Source organism: Chinchilla lanigera, unplaced genomic scaffold (genome assembly GCF_000276665.1).
Source record: "Chinchilla lanigera isolate Chin_1 unplaced genomic scaffold, ChiLan1.0 scaffold00065, whole genome shotgun sequence".
NCBI classification, from domain to species: domain Eukaryota; kingdom Metazoa; phylum Chordata; class Mammalia; order Rodentia; family Chinchillidae; genus Chinchilla; species Chinchilla lanigera.
Genome location: NW_004955466.1, coordinates 13,191,930 through 13,208,655, shown reverse-complemented (window position 1 = coordinate 13,208,655; position 16,726 = coordinate 13,191,930). Strand labels below are relative to the sequence as shown.

Sequence of the window (16,726 nt, the reverse complement as noted above, 5' to 3'; positions counted from 1 at the left end):
GGTACCAGGAACCGAACTCACGACCTTGCGCTTGCCAGGCAGGCGCTTTTGCCGCTGAGCTAAATCCCCAGCCCTGTTCTTCATTTTCTTATAAAACCTGATGCTAAGCCAGGCATGGTAGTGCTTGCCTGTAATTCCAGCACTCTGATAGACTGAGGCAGGAGGATCACAAGTTCAAACCCAGCTTGGGTAACTTAGCAAGACCCTAGCCCAAAGTAAAAACTGAAGGGGAAAAAAACCTGGCTGTCCTTCACTGTCTAGGCAGTTTTTTAAAAGATTCTCATTACATAATAAGTGCAAAGCATTAACGAAACATTTCTCCTGTCGAGAGAATCTGAGCTTCAGGTAACTCCCTAGGTCTTCCTCTGACAAGGGTAGAATGTCAGCTGTACTGCTCACTGACAAACTGCCTCAAAAGCATTCACTAGCCGGATGGTGGCATGCACCCGTAACCTCAGCACTTGGGAGGCTGTGGCAGGAGAATTACAAGTTTCAGGCCAGTCTGAGCTACACAGTGAGTTTTAAGGTCTCAAAAACCAACAAAGTTACTGCAGACAAATTTCATGTTATACTAGTAAGACGTGATACAATTTTTTTTGGTAATCCTGGGGACTGAAACTAGGAACTTCACACTGAACTAGATCCCAGCCCTGGTTTTTTCCCCTAATTTGCTAATCCTATCAGTGAAAGAGTGTGTGTTCAGTATGCACATGATCCCTAGCACCAAAATAAGTAAGTGGCAATTACTCCAACATCAGCCCATCCATATCCATTCACAGAACATGCTAACCTCTTTTTCCCCGAGTACCATTCAATGAAGAACCAATGTAAAACAAGAGGCAGCATCGCCATGAATCCAAGGTAGAGCCAATCATAGAGCTCTGGAGATTCTGTACAAGGCTGACAGTACTTCTGTGCATTCGTTCTCTGCCCTCTTGGGCAAACCTACAGCATAGAAAAACATTTTTATGCACACATATTTTAGAATATTCACATTCTCCAAAAAATTCTATAGTACATCCCATTTTAGTTTAAATATTTAAATTTATACATGTGGCTTTTAGAAATTAAAGTATAAGTAAAATATAAATCTACATTGTATGGGTTATGCCTGTAAAATGTTCATAGAGGATTCCTTTATTTAGTTTCTAAAATAGCTAACATGCAGTAAAAAACCTACTTGGTAACATCATATAAAAATAATTGCAGAGAAATGCTTTGGAGTTGTAACATTAACTTACTGTACAAGTCACTGCACTAAGTCATTTAAAAAGTAATTAGAAATAACTATAAAATTATAAAATGTTCTTAACTGTGACTATCAAGAAAGATATAATACATTATATAGTTCAATATTCTAACAAAAATCAGGATTTTATCAATGCTTCTCTATTCTCATAAAGTTTAAGAAAAAAGATTCTACATATAAAAATACCTCAAAAGCACATAGATTTTACAAATGAAATATTATACAAGCATCAGACTTACCCCACATTCTCCATATATTTCAGTTGAACCATTTTTAAATAACAGGGTCTTCCCACAGTAAAGTCCAAGGCATGCTGGTTGAATATCGACAGCTTTTTAAAAACAAACGCCAGTATAGTAACATCTTTGTGATTATAAAAAAATAATGCAATAACAGCTGAAGCACTTGCCAGACACATCTAAGTAGTTTCAATCTTTAAAATGATAAATACTAGACAAGTCTTCATGTATTTTTAAATCTCTTCTTTTAAACTGTTACACTCAAACCTTGCTGTTAATACTGTGCCTTGTGATTAATGCCCCTGACCAGCTGGGCTCATTCTCAGAACTCAAAGCCTAACCCGCCATGTCTCCAAGGGACCAAAAATACATTATCCTTGATTGGAGTAGACTTTTGAATTTGACTATAAAATTTTAAAACAATTTCTTAAAAAACTAAGGCACTGATGGGGAGTCCTCACTTTTTGTTTTGCCTTTTCAAGACATTAGGCGCACACACACTATTACCACCTTTGTTCATAACAAAACCCATTTTAATCACACTAATGCAGAAAGGACATAATTTCAGAATAAAGGCCAGCTCTTTAGAGTAACTAAGTTCGCCTCTATAAACAGACGTCCTACATCGTCCTCGCTTTTATCATTTGAGGTCAGGTGAAAATTTCGTGAAGATTGTTACTGGGCCACTGACCAATACTAAAGCACCACTGCCTGAGAATCAATCCCCTGATCTCAAAGCTTGGGGAAAATTCAAAGCAAACAAAGGACAGCAGCAACAAAACTCAGCTCTCCTTTAAAAAATAAAACCTCAGTCTTGTCCACCCGGAGAAATTAATGGAGGAGTTGTTTGCATCAGTAACATCTGACTCCATGCATTCGTTCGTTCATGCATTCACTCATCCATTCAAGAAGCACGTATTGAGTGTCGCGTTCCACTACGCAAGGGCCACTAAAGGTCCACAGGGAAACAGAACAGAGTCCTGACCTTCTAAAATTCTGCAGCCTAATAAGTCCAAAACTGTGTTCTACATGTGAATTAACGTGGAAAATTATGCATTCGTGACTACACTCTAACAATCGCTTCTCAGCTTCTTCATGAACACAGTCAAGACTCCCAGGTCTACAAGCCCTTTCTCCTTTTCTAAGCACATGAAAATCAACTGTTTCAGAATTTGGGGGAAGGCAAAGAACCGGAAGCTACTGCAAAGGCAGCAAATCTAGTGGACCTAACACACTCATTTGAAAGTAGATACAGTTTCTCAATATGCCAGGCCCCAAAAACAGCACGACACACGGGGAGTCCACAGCTCGCCATCCGCCACACGGCCTCGGCGCTGGCGCGGCCGGGCCTCCCTCTCCTTCCCTGGGGCTGGGCAGGGTCTGCTCTGCTCTGCGCCCAGCCGTCTCCGCCCGCCTCATTCCCAAGCCAACCAACAGGTACGCGTCTCTCCCGTTCAGCACCGGGACCGCAGGACAGAACCACCGGGCTCGGCCTTCTCGGTCAAAGCAGGAGGGAGCCGGGGCCACCGCAGCCCGGAACGCGGAGCCGGGCCTAGGTCGGGCCTGCGCTGCCACCGGGGGCTGCCAAACCCTAACGGACCACAGCGAGCACTCACCCATCAGTCGACCGGGAGCCTCCCCGCTGGGACTCTGGGATCTACGGACCCCAAGACAGCACCCCGATATCCGGGCCACAACACCTCCCTGGCTCCACCTCTCGGTAACCTGGCGACCGCTCCGAAGTCCCGCCCCACCCCACCCCGTCTAAGTTCCAAAGCCCCGCCCTACTTCCAAATCTAGGCCTCATAGCCCCGCCCCGCTTCCGGGTCTAGCCGCAAAGCTCCGCCCCACTTCCTGTTCCAGGCCCAGGCCCTGCCTAGTGCCCGGTTTAGGCTCAGAAATCCCACCCGCACCCAAGTATGGGCGCCAAAGCCCCGCCCACTTCCGGGCTGCCCCGCGGAAGCCCCGCCTCTCGTACGGCCTTTTCTCCGAGGCCTAGCCCCACTCCCTGGTTTCGGCTGGAAGCCCCGCTCCAAAGATCGCCCGGGTACTGCTGGTCTCGCGCGTGGCGCCCCGCGAGGGAGCCCCGGGACGCAGACGATGGAGGGCGCGCTGGCTGTGCCCCGCCTGCCCCCCCACGACCCGAGCACGCCGGCGCTGTCGGTGGTAGACATGCACACGGGCGGCGAGCCCCTGCGCATCGTGCTGGCCGGCTGCCCCGAGGTGCTCGGGCCCACGCTGCTAGCCAAGCGGCGCTACATGCGCCAGCACCTGGACCACGTGCGGCGCCGGCTCCTGCTCGAGCCCCGGGGCCACCGGGACATGTACGGGGCGGTGCTGGTGCGCAGCGAGCTGCCCGACGCGCACCTGGGAGTGCTGTTCCTGCACAACGCGGGGTACAGCTCCATGTGCGGCCACGCCGTGCTGGCCCTGGGCCGCTTCGCGCTGGACTTCGGGCTGCTGCCCGCGCCCCCCGCCGACGTGCGCGAGGCCCGCGTCAACATCCACTGCCCCTGCGGGCTCGTGGCCGCCTTCGTGGCGTGCGAGGGTGGCCGCAGCTGTGGCCCGGTGCGCTTCCACAGCGTCCCGGCCTTTGTGCTGGCCTCAGGTAACCCGCGGGCTCTCCCTGGGTGGGGAGGCGCGGCCCAGGGCGCGACTAGCTCCGTAACTTCCGCCCGGGCTGTAACGCCGGGCGGTGCCACTAACCCGAGCGGCTTTCCCTCGCGGTTAACCAGAAAGTTACGCCAGATCGTTGCAAACGAGGGTCAGTATCAGCCTTCCAGATTTGATGCTTGCGGATCTCCTCCACTGAGGCTGCAGGAAGCCCCTCTAACAGAATGCCGTGCTTTTCTTGCGCAGGGCCTCGTTCTGCATACTTCACAGTTGAATGAAGCACGGTAAGCGAGGGTCCAAGGAAAGAATAGAGGATGGTCAGCTTACCAGGGTTCTGGCTGGCCCAGAATATGCTTGGTAAACGCATGAGGTCCCCTGAAAAGTTGCAAAACATGGTCTCCTCATCTGTCAAAAGTGACTCTGACTTCTCAAGAAAGAATTAAGTAAAAATGAAAGAACCAAGCAGCTCAAGTGAAGTTGCGGATGTTGCTGCTGTTATTCTTTAAAGTACAGGAACATTGCCTAGATTCAAATCCTGACAGCTCAGCAACCTTCGGGAAATTATTTAGCCTCCTTGAGTCTTTTTCTTCATTTATTTTGTTTTATTGTTTGTTTTTGTCAGGATGAAATGAGACTATACAAGAGTCTTACAATTTCAAAAATACATATAATGTGTATCTCAAGACGAAAAGATTGCAAGATATTTAGGATTGAATGCACCTTAGCATATAGTGCCGTTATAAGGTTTTGCTTTCCCCACAAGCAGCTCCAGCAGGTTAGATGCTCTAGATCGTGTGGAAATTGACAGTTGGCTGCAGGCTCACCATAGTCCTGGGTTGGTTAGGGCAGGGGCAGCCAACTCCTTGGGCACAGTAGTTCTGAGAGTGTCACTGTGCGACAGTGCAATAATTAGTGGGCATTTATGATCACCTAGCTATTAAGGAAATGCAATCCTGTGTTTTTTACTTTGAAAATTAATAAAAGGCAGGGGCCAACATTCACTCAAGAACAGTGCTTTGCCCTTCCACAGCCTCATAGTCTTGTGACAGTCCATGCCTCAGTGTCACAGTCTGTAAAATGAGGATACCACCCTCAAAGAGTTGCTGAATTCAGCTCCTCTCCATTGTGCTAACATGTGAGCTCCTTTGTTTTAGTTAGTGTATTCCAAGTATCGAGAACAGTAGGTAACAAATACTGGGGCTGGGGATATAGCTCTGTGGCATAAGCACCTGCCTGGCAAGCGCAAGGTCCTGAGTTCGATCCCCAGTACTGCAAAAAAAAAAAAAAAAAAAAACATGTTGAATGAGTAGCTAAATACCTGATAGCTGAAGAATATGCTGTTTGACAAATATAGATGCCTGGTCCTCTTAAAAATCCTATTCCCATTGAAATTAAACTCTATTTTAAAAATTAATGCGTGGAACTAACTTTGATAGACATGTCCGTTTAGAAGAGGAAGAAATAAAATCAGAGGTAGAGTGCCGCACCCAACTGCCCACCCTAAGAAAAGCACAAGCCCGGATTTCAGAGTGGACTAGGAGAGCATTGTAGGCTCAGCAGCCTGTTCACCTGAGCCCGTGTCCTCACTGCGCCTGGCCCTGGGATGGGTGGCCCGTGCTCTGTTCAGGGGCGCAGTCAAGAAAAGGGGCAGGTGGAACTGAGCCACAGCCTGTCACCCATGTCCTCGGATGGTGCTGATGTATGCCTCACCCACCAGCAAGCCTTAGCTTCCACATTCCAGTAGTCCTTAACTGTTATCTACTTGCTCATTCTCCTTTCATTAAACACGCTTTTCATGTTTCAGTGTTGCATCTGCATCAAGTAAAGCTTTTTTCTTTCTTTAGTACTGGGGATTGAACCTGGAATCTTGGCCCTGAACTCCATCCCCAGCTCTTTTGAGGCAGGGTCTTACTAAAACACACTAAATTGTCCAGGCTGGGCTGGAACTTAAAATCCTACTTCAGCCTCCCCTAGTTACAGGATGACAGGCATGCTGCACTACATCCAGCTAAAAGAAGGACATTTTATTTTTTTTGTCCTCTTTTTTTTTTGTCTTTTTGAGACAGGGTCTTGCTATGCAGTTCAGGCAAGCCTTGAACTCGCTTTGTAGCCCAGGCTGGCCTTGACCTCGCAGTGATCGTCCTGCCTCAGCCTCCCAAGTGCTAGGATTACAGGTGTGTGCCATCACGCCCAGCAAGAAGGACATTTTAGATCCAGTGTTGCTGTTAACATCTGCAAGCATAATCTACTCTTGATCATGAATTTACTCTGTTTTGACACAGAATACATGAAAAAGGCTTCTGTAGACTCGTCTGTAACTCATAGCATACTAGAGTCTTCCTGTGATTCAGTGTAAATATTTCTCAAGGACACAAGAAATATTTTTTTTGCAATTTGAGACCCCACAGTGCCGTTGATGACTCAGCCCATCCCCCGCCCCCTTCCTGTTACCTGTGTGAGCAAAGGTTTCTTAAGAGTCAGCAGTGCATTGGAAAGGAGAGGCCTTTGGCCTCTGCTTGCACAGTGAGAAGCCCAAGTCCGCCTCACTCCAAGCAGCCCTCCTCCCCTGCCTTCCACTCCTGCTTGGCCGCATCTGCGCCACGCCCTCCTGTGCTGCTGGGGAGTCAGCACAGGTCCTTCTGCACTCAGGGCCTCTGGCTTCCCCTCTCCCCAGTCCAAAGGGAAGTCTACTGGCTAGTAGGAATATTTTTCCCTCTAGGACATTTGCCTTTCCAATGAAAATTTCTGTAAAATAGCCACACCAGAAGGGCCTCTTCCTCCCTGGCCACGAGCCTCCTTCTTAGTAACCGCCGCGCCACCTTGTGCTGGCGAGGAAGCAGAGAGGAAGGAACATGTGAGGAGTAAAGAGCGTTTTAGTGTCCTAAAATACCATCCAAGCCCAATCCTTTGGATATACAGATAATGGATTTCAGACAGCTGACCTTTGAAGCTTCCAGTGTGTCAGGGGCTTAAAATGCTTGGATAAAAGTCCTGATGCAAAATGATGAGGTAGGGGCCAACTCCTGTACAGTGGCTTTCTCTTGAGCGCTTGCTGGAAGGACACTACAGGAGATGGTGATATGTAGATAAATGTGTATAATTCATACAGAAAAGTACTTTTTAAAATTTTGTTGTGGCATTAAAGCTGAAGAAAGCCAATTTGTAACTAGGAATCAAATGCTATTTTAAACTATCTCTAGTGGTTCAATCAGGGACCTGTGTAGTATTTGCAGCTGGATGTCCCAGGACTTTCTGTCTCTCATCTCTGAAGTTTTCTGGGAAGGAGTCTCAGAGTAAGTAACAAACACATTCCACTGGAGAAACAGTGTACAGATGTTGTCTAACTTACACAAACATCGTTAAGATGCACCTCGCTGTCATTTACCTGATGCTTACTCATTTAGAAAGTGAACGTCTACTTCATTCCTTTTCATGACAAGAAAATGCCCCCCCAGCATAAATATATTAAAAATGCTGTGAACTTTTGCTAAAACACTGAAAACTTATTTTCAAACACTTCTTTTCAGATCTCATGGTGGATGTTCCTGGACATGGAAAGGTCGTGGTAGACATTGCCTATGGCGGTGCATTCTATGCCTTTGTCGGTGCAGGACAGTTAGGGCTCGATGTCTGTTCTGCAAAGACAAGGGACCTCGTGGACGCCGCGAGTGCGGTGACCGCGGCGGTGAAAGCTCAGGTCAGTCCAGCCCCTGCCTCCACACTGAGTGCCCCCACCGTGGCCTGGAGCCACGGAAGTATTCACATCTCAAAGGCAGTGATTCTGCACTTACGTAACTTCTAATAGTACTAGGGCTAGGCAGATATTGCCCAGTATCTGCTGATGAGTTCTTGCTCTGCTGCTTGCAACGTTCTTAACCTTGGACAAGTTTTGTAATCTCCATGTGCCTCAGTTTTCCCACCTACAAAATGGAAAGGATACAATATGTCTTTTAGGGTGTTGTGAGTGAAATAAGTCAATACGCGGACTTGACATACTGCCTGGCCCATAACAAATGTTCATTAAGTATGGCAATAAGTGATTCACTGTTACCTTTATGAATATGTGTATGTTAATATAATTTATGGTTATTTATACATACAAATAACACAGTATTCCACTAATTTGAAATGTGTTTTGCTGTATGTGGTGATATTTTTCTGAAAAGCTTGAAAATAATGAGTGTAAATATAGCTTACAGATACTTTCATTGGGTCTGATAAGGCTCTCATGGAAAACCAGTGAATTTTTCTTTTATTGCTAAGAACTTACTCAGATGAGTATTCAGGTAACTAGTTTTTGCTGGGGAAGAAACTATTCTGATAATAAAATCAGTTTAGATGGTAAATGTCTAGATTATTCTTTCATTTCTAGCACACGTAGTGCTATTTTACCTTAAAGTCTGGACCCATGGGCAAAACATACAGTACTGAATGTTTCGGCACATAAAGATTTAATTAGTCAGGATCAATATGCAGCCCTGCTTAACTTGGGTTTCAATGGACTGTCAGTTTTAAGGATCCAAACTGCCCAATTGTTTTAACTGACAGGTAAATGGGGATAGAGTATACTAATTGTAAGACTATATGGAGAAAATTACAGTAATCTCGTACTCTCGGGCACCACAGAAATGCAAGGAACATAAACAGTTAGACCTCCCAGAACCTGGGAGCCCTGAGGACACCTTTGGGCCCATGGAGGCCTCAGCCCCCTGCCAGCACCTGCTTCCGCCTGTGTGCATCTTCTGACTTCCTCCTCTGAGGTCCTTTCTTTGTTCTCATCCAATTGCTTCTCCACCTCAGATCGAAATCCTGTGTTTCCTCATGGCCTTCTGCTGTCCTTGTCTCTCTTGCTGGTGTTAACTTCAGCTCTAGACTCTCACTGACTGATTTTCCACATTCTCCCCTTCAGGCTCCTGAGAATGACAATACGCTACCCTTAGCTCAGCCACCGCCAGCCTGTAGACTGACCGCCCTGAGGTCAGTGCTTCAGTGAGTGTGTGTGTGTGTGTGTGTGTGTGTTTTGGGGAATGTGACAAAACAACAGTTCCTTTAGTTGAGGGTATATTCAGGGCATTTTCTTTACAAGAGGCTCAAAATATAAAAAATCATAACTTCAAATAAAGTTATTTATCTAGAGAATGACAATAATACCTCGCAGTTGGTCCCTTGCTCTAACTTATATCTGGGAGTGCCCTATCCACATTATTTATAAAGATGAATTTGAATCAGAATATTTTAACATGGCTTATTATTTTATCATTGTTATTTTACAGTTTGAGATTACTCACCCAGAGAGTGAAGACCTTGCCTTCCTGTATGGAACCATATTAACAGATGGCAAAGATGCTTATGACGAGGAACCAACCACCAACATCTGTGTGTTTGCAGATGAACAGGTATTAAAGCTGGAATTATTTGCGGACGCAGGACTGCCCAGCTAGAACCTCTGAACATCCTTGTCATCGTTTGTTCTGGCCCAGGTTGACAGAAGCCCCACTGGCTCGGGAGTGACAGCGCGCATTGCTCTGCAGTATCATAAAGGCCTTCTAGGCCTGAACCAGCCCAGGGCCTTTAAAAGCAGCGCAACCGGTTCCGTGTTCACAGGCAGTGCTGTGAAGGTGAGCGCCTCCTGGATTCCTGGTTGCAGATGTGTTGCTGGTGGGACTGAGAGGCCCAAGTGTCAGATACAGTTCTTTACTTGGCTGTCAGAATTTTGAAACAGGCTGTAAAAAATTTCTGTTCAACTGGGTCTTGGACCCCTGGGCATCCCCAGTGTGCTTTCCATGGGCCTGTAAGATAAAAAACTGTGTTAATAATGATGCTAAGACGCCATTTGCTTACTCCCCTTCTCTCAAGAGTGTTCAGTGACATTCAGAGCCCATGGGTAGGTGATATTTCCAATGGAGTGCAGCAGCAGATGTCAGAATCCAGCTGTCTTCTCTAAGCCAGCCATGTAAGAGTCTTGCAAACATGTGAAACACTGCCACTTTCCTCATTAATTTTTTTTGCAAATAAAATTATTTTCACAAAAAAATGTTTTATTAATATGTAATAGGCTTATTATTTTTAAGTGAAGTAATGAACAAATTATTTAAAGTACAGTAAACACTGATAAATAAAACATACGACGACTCTTAGGAGTTAAAACCTCAAGTTTTAAGGTATAAAGGTGTCCTGAGACTAAATGGCTTGCAAACCATTACATTAGAGTTTGGAGGGTCTTGTTTGTTGTTTTTTAATTCTATAAAAGGTTTTCATTTTATATAATAGGATGTAAAGCCAAGAAAATTTGAAGAATGTGGAATTTTTGTAATGGAGTCAAATTTTAAATGTTCTAACTGAGCTTATGAATAAATCTCATAGTAGTAAATGAAATTTACAGAACAATTAATCTACATTGAGTAAATTAACCTAATCAAGGAGTCCTTTATCATAGCAAATTAACCTAATCAAGGAGTCCTTTATCATAACATGTTTTTTAAGGCCCCGCCCTTCCTTCCCGTGCCTCTCCTCGTATTTCCCATTGTCGTTAAGGTGGCATCCCCATCAGTACTTCCAAGCCACAAATTATGGTCATATTTAACTTACTACTTATTCTTTACTTACTGCCTTCATTGGTCGACAGGCTAAGTCTCTGTTTTATGTTCTCTTCCATCTTCAACAAAACTACCTAGTGACTGCGGTAGTGACTCAAAGTTATCTCTTAACAAGTTTCTGGGCTTCTTGTATTTTTTCCCCTGCTCCACTTTGTCCCACACTTTAAAGCTACATTTATCTAAAACAACATTTAGCTATGTCACTGTCTTTAAAATCCTGTCATTTCTATTGCCCATAGGATTAACCACTGGTTTTTCTTAGCATGGTAAAAGTCAAGAGCACAACTTGTACATTCGGTACAGCATGTGTGCAATATTTTGATAGTACGTTCTCTTCATCTTCTTTCCTCAGGAAGCAAAATGTGGAGATTTTAAAGCTGTTATAGTGGAAGTATCAGGACAAGCCCATTACACAGGTACAGCAAATTTTATAGTAGAAGACGACGACCCACTGAAAGACGGGTTTCTTCTCAAATGACCTCTTCCAGGACTTTTAACGGCTTTCCTTCTAAAGTAATAATTATCCATAAGTAATGCTTTCTCAAAATTAGTGAAAACCAATATCCAATTGTTCACATACACTAACTTCCATGTTCTTAAAATAGTATACTATGGCTAAATAGAAAGTCACTATACCTCATATTTGCTAATATATGTTGGTACAGGTATCACTTAAGTCTAGCGTGTAAAGTGTGAAAAATGCAGAAAAATTTTCTAGTTACTAACATACTGAGTAAAATTAAGATCTTTACTCAATGGTAATGACTGTAATATTTTATTCTAAAGGTTCTTTGAATAATATCTGAAATTACAGTCATCTCAACAATGAACTTTACAAGTTCATTATGTTAGTGTTCTATTTTGAGAGGAATAATGCCCCCTAAAGCAGCATGTAAAGGAGATGTGTGAAAAGATACTCAGCACTTAGCATAAAGAGCTGGGGAAGGGCCGGGTGGAGCAAACCGCTTTCCACTGGCATCATTACAGCAGCTGCAGGTGTCCTGTGTGCCTCAACGTTGGCTCCTACTGGTACTGAGGACCATAAACTGATCCTGCAAAAACAAACTAGTCGTCAGATTTTTGGTACTTCTTTAAGGCTTTTTGTGACGGGTTGAGGAAGGCTCAGAGTCAGCCTCAGGAATGCTAAGCGTATGCTGTACCCCCAGCCTCTTTAAGGCTTTTATAAAAGGGATTGCTTACTATGTACTGAAATGCAGGTACATGGTAGAACTGAATGAATCACTTACAAGAGAATGAGTTATACTCTTCAGCTGCATGGTAGGTAGATTTAAAACATGAAAGAAGTGCTCATGATTAGTTAATACTTCTCACTAGTTAATACTGATCTGTGAGCCTTGATCACTGCCAGCTATCATAAACAGAAGCACTTGCTCATTAGATTCTTAGTGAAGCAGGTAACAGTATTTTACCTCTGAGCATGTAGAAAGCGAGTTTGTGTAACTGGCGTTGACACCTGCAGGTCAGTATTGACCCAGTGACTGGGTCTGTGATTTAATTACCTGACCAAAAGAAAAACTATAATGTCAATATTTTGATTTTCCTATTATCAAAAAATTTTATGCTACTTTTTATTGTCTTTATAAAATTCTGTGACAAAATCATTTATCTCCAAGAAATGACAGTATCACTAATTCAGTGTGACCAAGTAATTTTCTACAGATTAGATTTGCTGTACTTTTTTAAGAAATAAAATTAGAACCACTGTTCTCTCAAAATCTCGTATCACACTAACTTGAAAAAAATACATTGTTCCTAAGGTAGATTTTGTAGCATTTTCTAATGGGCTGTATCCATAGTTTCTACTTTAATGAGGTGCATACCATGGCTGATTGAATGAGAGAAGCTACACCCTCCATGTACAAGATCCACCCTAGGACAGCTTGTTGCCAGGATGGTATAAAGGGAAATGAAGAAGGGTGGATCTGTTTCTTGGAGGATCTCCAGTGTTCGCCTTCAGCCTCGAGGTCATCCTCTGGCGTCCAGTGCAGATCCTTCGGTGTCCAGTGTGCAGACAACCGCTGCACGCTTCCTCATCTGACTCTGTGGGCGGCACTGCAAGCCAATCTCGTAAATTCTTACCCATTTGTATATCTTGTGTTACAGTGTTTCCGTGGTAAACACTGACTGATACAGTGCATATTAGTATCCCTTAGCTACCCAGACAGGTGAGTTTTATCCCTGCTGTCGTGTAGAATTACCAGTTCTTGATGATGAAAACAAGCAGATGATTTTTGGCCAGTTCTATTACTGTGTCGCCATTCTCCAGAGACAGCCAGGGAGGATCAGCCTCACCGGGGCAGGCCTGGCCCTCTGGCTCACCTGTGTGTGTCAGTGTCTGTGTTATATTGTACAGGCGAGGGAGATGCAGGTCACACCTGTTAAAAATTCTGCTTAGCCAGGCATGGTGGTGCACACCTGTAATCCCAGAACTTGGGAAGCTGAGGCAGGAGGATCATTGCGAGTTTGAGGCCAGCCTGGGCTACAACGTAAGCTCAAGGCCAGCCTGAACTACATAATGAGACCCTATCTCAAAAAAAAAAAAAAAGAAAAAAAAAGCAAAACAAAACAAAAAAACCTCTCCTTACCAAGGGCCTTCCAGAGGGCTCCGACATTTTCCAGTATACTTCCACCTCGAAGATAGGACAGCCAGAACTTGTTTAAAATAAGATACTTTTATGAAGATGTTGTATTTTTCTTGAACATTAAAAGATACATATTACCTAACTCTTCCTAAATTCTAGTCTGAGTGAGAGCCTAAGCCCTGCCATACAGTGAACCATACTCTGTACTTCGCCCTACCTCTCTTGGGGTGAAAACCCTAGAGACAGGCGCTCCCCCTGCCCTCTCGTGTCTGGGCAGTCACACAGGCCTGCTGGTCCCACCTTCTAGACCAGTGATGGTGAACCTTTCAGAGACCGAGTGCCCAAACTGCAGAGTGCCAGCACTGCAATTAAACCTGAACGTCCAGCGCTCGGCTGCGGGGTCAACCTGCGGTCCGCTGGAACTGCAGGAAGCTGGAACATGAGTCATCCTCTCTCCAGGACCTGAGGTGTGGAAGGGCATGGGCTTGGAAATAGACTGAAGCCAGAAGATGATGGTGCTCAAGAAGACACCCTCAGTTAGTGTTGTCTTTTTCTCCCCAGACTTCTCTCCTTTGGGGGGGAATATAATTTGAACTTGCCCTATCCTTCCAGTAATTTCCTCATTTGCTTACGTAAGCCAGTGTCTTCATTGTTGGTGATCTGTGTATGAGAGGAATGTGGATGCCTACATACCTCCTGAACATCTCTCTTTTTCCTGTAAATGCCGACTTCAGCTCACAATTCCCACCTGGGCTACTGCCTTTTCTTCTGGATTATTTTTCCCAAAGTCACTCAAAACACTTTTCTTTTACATCTAGCAGATTGCTAAGTGCAAAGTACTGGATATGTAACACGAAGCCAAATGAAGGGAGGCAGTAATGCTCGGACAGTCACAAAAATGTAATGATAAGCAGTGGTTTATGCTGCAAGTGGAAAGTACAGAGTGCTGTGATGTTAACCAGGGATGGGGTACATGGGAGCAGGAAATGCCGGCTAAGTAAGGTAATCTTTACATGGTGAGTACACTGGGAAGTCAGAGGGGTAGGAGTTTCCTAGGCACAGGGGACTGCTAGTGCAAACACCCAGATGCGAGATTGAAGGAACTTTAAGAGGCCAGTGTGACTACAAACCTGTCAAGAGCATTTGGCCTGCAGTGTGGAATAGGGACTGGAGGAGGCAGGACCGCCTAGGCGGTGACAGTAGTAGTCCAAAGAGAGAAAGAGTGAAGATTCAGGTGGACAGAGATGGCAGAAGCGAATGGCCAGAAAATACTCAGCAAGTAAAATCCCCAGGTGTTGGGGATGGATTGGATGTGGGCTGAAGGTAAGGGGGTATCAAGAAAGAACCGTAAATTTTTGGCTTGTGAGCTTGATGGGTGAGAGCCCCACCTTCTGACACAGAACATCAAGAAGCAGCGTTTTCAAGGGAAGTTGGGGGAGGGTCACGGGGTCCCTTCTGAATGAGGAGGAGGAGCTTCTGCACATTCTGGGGAGATTCCACACTGGGGAACCTGTGGGCTACAGCCCGAGATCACGGCCCTGCTTTGCTGCCAGTGCCCTCACCCTTCTCCCTGCACACAGCTCAGCCCCCCAGTATGGCGCATGGGCTCTTTTTCAGTCAGGGGCCCCAGTGAATTCTGTCATTTACCTCTTCACGCCCCACCCACCTGCATCTTAGAGTTCAGACACTGCTCATCCTACACATGCATCATATGTCCTTCCCCCTTTCACATTTCTGGGGAGGGAGCGTCCAGTGTCACCTCGTGCCACGTCTTCATCAGCTGCCCTAGGCTGCCTAACTACCTCCATAGGATTCCACGCTTACCACCCTGTAATACATCTGTTCTTGCCTAAGGCTGTAGGCCTCTTTTTGGGTAGAATGCTCATGTGTCGTTACCTAAAACTAAGCGTCATGTGAGATGATAGTGTTTGTCAGCTCAGTGTGTATTAGCTCAGTGTGTCAGGTTCGACACTGGACACTTCCAGTTGTCATACTGGGAGAGGTGCTGTTGGCACTGGTGTCCAGTGACTCGATGCTGCTCAGTATCGGAGTGCCAAGGACAGCCCCTCCACGGGGAATTACTTGACCTGAAATATCAGTGATCTTGACGCTGAGAAACCCAGGCTTAGTTTACCATCTTAGGAGTACTTCTATGCAAACTGTTTCGTGGAGCTATTTCACTTCACTGATATAAGTATTCAAAGCTCTAATACCACTAACCCAAAAATCCACAAGTGTGCTAGTTATTCCTCTCACCCCAACTCCTGTCCCCACTGAGCTATATTTTTTTCATATTTTAAAATTTTGAGACAGTCTTGCTAAGTTGCCTAGGCTGGGCTGAAGCTTGTGGTCCTCCTGCCTCAGCCTCCCAGAGTGCTGGGATTGTAGCTATGTGCCACCATGCCTGCTATTAGCTATTCTCGGATCAGTATTTGTGAAACCTGACTGCCCATCAGGATCAGCTGAGGGTTTGTTAAAACGCAGGTGACTGGATCTTTGCCCCTCACCCAATGTCAGATTCAGATGTGAGTGGGGCCTCAGGTTTGCATTTCTGAGTATGGAAACTTGGTTAGTCACAATAACGCTGCTGGTCCAGGACTCACGCTTTGCAAACGACTGCTTTAGGGAAGAGCCCAGCGTTAACCTTAAGGTGTGGTCACACTGGGTCCCTTCGCGGCACCTTGTGGTGCAACTTCCGGGCAGCTACCCCTTTTTTGTTCCCCTGTGTTCCTATCAGGTGTCAGCTGCATCTCACCTGGCTAGCAGCGCCTCAGACTCAAAGCACACCACAGTTTAGAGCTTGGAGGAAGGGCGCCAGCAGGCACAGACCCAGTTCCTCTACCCTTCTCCCCAGGCATTAGCCAGTTCCGGGCCTCAGCTCCAGGGCCTTGAAAATGAGAGAAGACCTCTCTCCACCACGCATACCCTTCCTCCTCAGGACCCCTGAGAATCAGGTCGTTTGGACTGAGGAGCCAACCTCAGGAGTAGTGGGAGCCGGCCAGGGAACCTACATTTCAACGACCTCACTATCAGTGTCCCCAGGTGTGGTCCTTAGGCTCCTTCACCACCATCTGCTTGCAGACCGTGGGCACCAGGCCCAGGCCAACAACGTCGGGAAAGGACCGAGGCCCTCCGTGTGATCCTGAGGGTCTCTCAAGTTTAGGAATGGCTGTTTCCCACTTAAGGTCCTACATTACTGCGGTGGACACCCCTGGGGACTTGCGCCCAGCAGGAGCGCCCATGTTGAGCTGCACCCCCGCCCGTGTTGCAGAGCCCACCGGGCGGCCGAGGAGAGGCGGCGGCGGGGGCGGCTTTCCCGGTACCGGGCTGGCGACCCGCCCCGTGCTCCTGCGTAAACACGCGGTTCCCCTGGCAACGCCGGGAGCCCACGTCAAAGGCTCCGCAGGTCCGGGGCGAGCGCCCTCC

At 46.1% G+C, this 16,726-nt stretch overlaps 3 protein-coding genes across 6 annotated transcripts in view; 2 read left to right on the top strand and 1 right to left on the bottom strand.

The window, feature by feature from the left end:
* Jkamp (JNK1/MAPK8-associated membrane protein) overlaps window positions 1–3,232 on the bottom strand; it is a 20,150-nt gene extending 16,918 nt beyond the window's left edge. For 2 of the 3 annotated variants that reach the window (XM_005399228.2, XM_013521952.1), the window contains exons 1-3: window positions 3,105–3,232; window positions 1,489–1,580; window positions 791–945 (exon numbers count right to left, since the gene is read on the bottom strand). In XM_005399228.2, coding sequence (XP_005399285.1) covers window positions 791–945; window positions 1,489–1,580; window positions 3,105–3,108 — 251 coding nt within the window. In that variant the 5' untranslated portion in view covers window positions 3,109–3,232. The remainder of the gene's footprint in view (window positions 1–790; window positions 946–1,488; window positions 1,581–3,104) is intronic. The other variant, XM_005399229.2, reaches the window with a different exon arrangement.
* An 84-nt stretch (window positions 3,233–3,316) lies between these two features.
* On the top strand, window positions 3,317–12,433 carry L3hypdh (L-3-hydroxyproline dehydratase (trans-)). Of its 2 annotated transcripts, XM_005399227.2 has the most exons (5): window positions 3,498–4,096; window positions 7,629–7,798; window positions 9,375–9,497; window positions 9,582–9,719; window positions 11,050–12,433. In XM_005399227.2, exons 1-5 carry the CDS (start codon window positions 3,589–3,591, stop codon window positions 11,173–11,175), a joined length of 1,065 nt encoding a protein of 354 aa, XP_005399284.1. In that variant the 5' UTR covers window positions 3,498–3,588; the 3' UTR covers window positions 11,176–12,433. The 2 variants fall into 2 exon arrangements, 1 of the variants encoding a protein (XP_005399284.1); XR_001236806.1 differs by lacking the exons at window positions 9,582–9,719; window positions 11,050–12,433 and adding an exon at window positions 9,011–9,078 and having other exon boundaries at window positions 3,317–4,096; window positions 9,375–9,395.
* A 2,168-nt stretch (window positions 12,434–14,601) lies between these two features.
* The window catches only part of Gpr135 (G protein-coupled receptor 135), a 5,345-nt gene continuing 3,220 nt past the window's right edge, over window positions 14,602–16,726 (top strand). Inside the window, exons 1-2 of the mRNA XM_005399256.1 lie at window positions 14,602–14,623; window positions 16,356–16,706. Coding sequence (XP_005399313.1) covers window positions 14,602–14,623; window positions 16,356–16,706 — 373 coding nt within the window. The remainder of the gene's footprint in view (window positions 14,624–16,355; window positions 16,707–16,726) is intronic.